Genomic DNA, 5,540 nt, shown 5'->3' on the forward strand with positions numbered 1-5,540 from the left:
ATAAGGGAATTAAGGCAATTCATTATACTGAGACTTTAATAAAAGTCTATGTATTCAAATAGACTTCCATTATGTGTAGTTTGAGTGAGAAAAACATCTGAAGCCCTCAAAATTTGTTTAAATCCATAAAGTTTTAGAATGTAAAAAATTATACCATTTACATATTAATTATTTCATAATGATCGATTTATTTTATTATATCACAACTCAAACTCTAGCAATAAAAGCTAATAACAACAAACACAACTGGATATCAGAACCAAATAATTTATTAGATTAAAATTATCTGACTTCTCATACAATTGTACAAGAAAATTCAATAATATAAATTCTATCTCTAATCAGACTTCAGCTTTATTTTGGGGTTAATACATTAATTACAGAGCTTTTCAGATCAAGTCTGTAAGCCAGAATTTAGAGCCAGAGAAAAGATGAAAACTGGACAATTAGAGAATAAAAGGGTAATCTTTCTCTACCTAATGAATATGATAAAGATTAGTAACTTAGTAAGATGATCAACAGAAGCGTGGTCTGTAACAAGAAGACTGGCAGCTCCTAGAAGCCAGGTAGGATGGGCGGCAGAATCCATATCCATAGCCTAAAGAAGGGAAGCCACAGCCTCCATAACCCAGGGGTCTGAAACCACTGGATCCACAGCCCAGGGAGGAGCAGCTCCTGGACCCAAAGCCCAGAGATCCAGGGTAAGTCGTCTGGCAAGGGCTGCAGAGCAAGGAGGTCCTCGGGCGGTAGCAGGACATCTGGCGGGGGCTGGACAGCACACAGGACGTCTGGCAGCTGCTGGGCTCACAGCCAGTCTCCTGACAGCCCGTGTAGAGGGAGGAGTCCAGCTGGCAGGTGCTGGGAGAGCAGAGGTCCGTGCTGTAGACCAGGTTGCTGGGGTAGGAAGAGCCACAGAAGGCTCCTGGTTGGCTCAGGAAGCCCCCACAGGAGCGGGAGGAGAAGTTTCCCGGGAAAAAGTAGGACATGTTGACCGGAGATGTGAGTTCAGCCGAGCACAACTGAGTAGATTCCAAGTATGAATGCCACTTCTGGACCGGGGCATTTATATACTCTTAGCAATGGGTGTGGGACCTTGCAGTGTCATCTTTTCCATATTTGAACTCCCTCATATACGTATATGGAACTTAGTAATGTCCTTTGTAATTGCAGGTAACTAAATTCCTTCATCATAAATTTATGGGCAAACTCATTTTGTTTTTATAGCTCTATGTCAATGAAATACATTTTTGTCACAAAAGCTATGACTGAGTGTAATTAGTACCTTCTCCATCATAGCTAGGAAACCCCTCTCATTTTCCCGAGCAATGACTTATACATCTACTCCTGTTTTGGCTAAGGAATTCTTTTATTGTTGATTGGGGATCTCAGTGCAGTCAATGAGCATAATCCTAAACAAATATTTAGAAAAAAATGAAATCAAAACAAAAGCTAAAAAAAAAAAACCGATATGGACCCATGTGGGGGAAAGTAAAGTGTCAGCCTCTATAGATACAAGGTAGGAAGCAACAGCAGATGGAGGAACTAAACTATTGAGATGTTTTTCCACCCAAAAGTAATAGATGGATACTCCACGCAACTTAATCAAATTAAAATGATTTCAAAATAAAATTATGTTATGGTTTTTGTATTACACAGAGAGCACATATATGATGCGTTTATAAAGTGTTCTGGGGCCTATCATCCTACCGTACCTTTATATCCCCACCTCAAAAGTTTGAATGCCTTTGAACATTTTCAAAGTCATGCCAGCTTGTATTTTTTGCCCCTACTTAGTGATACGCGATTCTGGCACTGCTTTCTTACCAGATATAGTTTCGGATTTTGCGGGTGTTGAAAAGTATAATCTTGGAGATCTTCATTAAGAAACATAAAACAATATGTTGAATATAATAATAGATATAAACATGCATGTTCATTTAAACTGAAAATAATACCAAATTATTACTTCCAAATTTGATAAAAACCACAAATACCACAAAATCAAGGCCATAATGATATCATCTGTGATCTTTTCCCTACCTTTTTTTGGCTGCATAGTCTTTGATCACCTCTAAGGTGACAATGATTTTGTCAACGTGATTTTCTGTAGAAAAATAGAAAGGTAATCTAGTTTGTCCTCTAAAAATTATTTGTCAAAAATATTTGAATTACTTTTTATGACACAGAAGAGTTTCTTTCAACAAGGCCATTTGTTGTGAGTAATGCCACACTTGTGACATCCTCTGTCATTTCTTTCAGTGTTTGAAGCCTGAGATTATGCTCACTTCAGTCAGTGTTCCTGGCTCACCTCCTGGAGCCCCTCTGCCGGTAGGGGGGATCTTTGTATGAGGATCAGCTGCAATTAGCTATGCACCCTGGGCTCTAGGGGACTCCCAGCACATAGCAGAACAGTGTTTTGTTCTAATCCTTCCTCATGAAGTCAAAGGTCTCTAAGGTTAATAAGGTTGACACTGGCCACTAAAAGTGTCTAGAATCAGAGCAGACAGAACTTCCAGATACATCCACAGCCTGAGGACTGAAAGCCACCAGTGGCTCCTAGGCTGGGGCACTGGAGCCAGAGCAGCAGATTCCTCCCAGTCTCCCTGGAAGACAGCCAAGGGAGCTTTGGAAAGGAGGAAGCAAGAGAAAGGCCACCATGCTTCAGGTTTGCTAGGCTGAGTCTGACTCTGACTCTACCCAATACCCCCTGCCCAAGATGTCTCAACATGTGCGCACGAAGGTCTCTCTGTCCTATCAGGGACCTTTGTGGGGCACCCAGGTCTTCCTCCAGGTGCTCCTCATGCCCCAATGTCTCTCCCCAGGGCACAGGCCTTCCTTTTAGTAATTACGTTGTTGTAAGTGCTTTTGTTGTCTTTTCCCCTATGTAATCCTAAATCAAAACACAACACAGAATAAGAAAATGTCTGATAGATCTATTATGTTCTTTGAATATAACTGTATGTTTTCTGACAATTCAAGACAAATGCACTGATGTGACACAGAGCAAATAAATACATGATATCAGGGCTCAGGAAGGATAATACCATGGCTTATGCTGCTGAATTGCACATCTATTTAATAAAAATGTAATACAATTACATAGCAGGTGCAAAAATGATTAATTTTTCCACAATTGTAAAGTAGGTTTAATTGGAAACTTTTTAAAAACCCACCATATACGACTAGTATAAATCAAGGAAATGATGAAGTAAGCCACACCCACATCAAACAGCTACTTTTAGTGAGTTTATCTTTTGAACATTGAAATTTCTTTCTATGGGCTCCTCGTCCCTGGGATAAAAATCTAGCCCATGCAATGTTGTAAGGACCATTCCTGTCTCAACCAGTTGGTTCCAAAGAACTTTTTGAAAATAGTCATCTATCCCAACAAGCATGACTTCTTATTAACTTGAAGTAGGACCAGTGTTAATCAAAATAACAAAGTCAGCAAATTTGTCTGTCTGGCTGCCTTTCCAGCCTTCCAGGGTGCAATGGTGCCCTTCTCTTCCCTGCACACAGCCAGCCCTCCTCATGGTAAGGTGCTGGTAAATGAGACCAGTTGAGATAATAGGCTACAGGCCCTCAGACCCTCCAAATCTAGCCTAAACTCTGTTCATCTCACAAATACAGTATAGCCACTCAAGGGCTTTTTCTTAAACTCTTTATTAGCTGCAATATTGAAAAATAAATGTAATTCACATAAAATATGGAGTTTGGATTTCTTAAAAAATATTTCGAAAAATCTGGTGTCACTGGGCTTTCTCATGCCCAGTTGGCCGGCACTGCGTTTAAGATACCTGCATGTCTAACTCCATGGTGCATTCTGGTAACATTTATCTACATATGAGGCATGCTCCTTGTACTTCCCCATTCCTCTTTTCTCCCAGCTCTAAATTCAGATTTCAGTAGTGATTTGTTTTCAAGCCTGCATTATTTTTTACGCATGTTAGTTAATGTCCCTATCATAAGCGGAGAATGTGAGATAAATTAATAAGCTTTGAGTTTTAAGAAAATTCATGGAAAAAACCATTTCCTTGTCTGCATGAAGAATATTCTTTCATGTTTAATAGGAAAATATAATGTGTCTGTGATAAATGGACATAAATATCAGTCACGAAAATATCACAGGTCAACTAAACCACCTCATTTACATTTATGATCTGCTCTCATCATATGGTGATTTGAAATTATCTCCTCTGACTTCAACTTCAAATACTGTATAAGCCAGCAGAATTAGAGTTGGTTTTTATATGCTGGGCAAAGGCTTGAATCAGTAGTGTCTAACTTTGGAATATGCAAGAGAATTAACATCGGGTCATTTTAGGACATACAAGTAACCTTTCCCATAATTAAAAAAAAGCAATGAAAACAACAGATGATCCAATTCCTCCTCAGGCTGCTCCACACAATTCTGATGAACAACCATTGTTGGAAATCACTCCTTTATTAAATTAAAGAGTTAACATCTAGTCAAAAGCCCAGCCCATGGGAGATCCTCATAGCCCTTGACATCATACTATGTGCCTGACCACTGTAACCACCTCTGGGCAGGGCTTGTCTGTCCAGTATATAAAGTACAACATTGGAAATAGAAAAGGTCATCTATTTTCTGCTTGTGGTAAAATATCATAATTCTACTGTCATGGGCAGTCCTTGATAATAATATGCCATACCTCTTCTCATGCTATTATACAAATATAATAGCTGTTACAAACATTCTTCTTTGAGAATGTCGAAGATGGATTTGGTGGCATTAATATTCATCCTGCAAGATGGAGCATCTTAGAGGCTGAACAGAGGCTGTGTGTCACTGCCCAGTGACACTGTACAGATGGCCTCATGATGACTAGTAATGATTCTTTTCACCATAAATACCAGAGAGAATAGCAATTTTGACAAACTTGTGACAGCTGAAATTGGGCAGCAGAATACAAAGGGCTTTCAGGGAGAAATCAGATGAATGGCATGTTAAATACTAATATAATACGTACATGGCACAGAGACAGTCCCTGGCATATAGTAGGTGCTCCATGGGTAAATGCTTATTGAATGGAAAGGGAAGTTAGACACGCAGATCTCTCTGATGAAATCAAGCATGTGAGGAGGTTATGTAAATGTTAGCTACTTTAGTTTGTTCATTCCTTGATTGGGCAGCTGAATGAAATTTGGCTGGATTTATTAACAGGTTTGGAAGCATTTTCACTCAAAAGAAAGAAGCCTCAAGGTGTATCACATAAGATGCATAGGCCTGTATGGCTCTAGCTGGGATTAAGTCCTGTCCTAATGAAAAGTAGTGAGATAACAGGACACAAGAACATGTGAGCTGTGTGTGAGCATTTTCCTTTTCTGCCACTTTAAGAAAGTCTGGCTTCAATTCTGATTCTGGGATATCACCATTCGCTGCCTCGTTCTTTTATTTTCAAAGTCTTTGATGGGCCCTGAAGAGATAACCACTACCATACAGAATGCAATGACATATTTAGTCTGCATTCATTTATCTCATCTCTAGAAAGTGACACGGGGTTGGGAAAACTTTCTGG

The 5,540-nt window shown here is 39.5% G+C and overlaps 1 protein-coding gene across 1 annotated transcript; it reads right to left on the minus strand.

The window, feature by feature from the left end:
• Window positions 1-353: 353 nt before the first annotated feature.
• LOC128567974 (keratin-associated protein 13-1-like) lies at window positions 354-1,021 on the minus strand. The gene has a single exon (XM_053565603.1). The coding sequence runs from the start codon at window positions 984-986 to the stop codon at window positions 516-518; it is 471 nt and encodes a 156-aa protein (XP_053421578.1). The 5' UTR covers window positions 987-1,021; the 3' UTR covers window positions 354-515.
• Between the last annotated feature and the right edge of the window lie 4,519 nt (window positions 1,022-5,540).

The sequence above is a fragment of the Nycticebus coucang genome, chromosome 16 (assembly GCF_027406575.1).
Source record: "Nycticebus coucang isolate mNycCou1 chromosome 16, mNycCou1.pri, whole genome shotgun sequence".
Classification (NCBI taxonomy): Eukaryota; Metazoa; Chordata; class Mammalia; order Primates; family Lorisidae; genus Nycticebus; species Nycticebus coucang.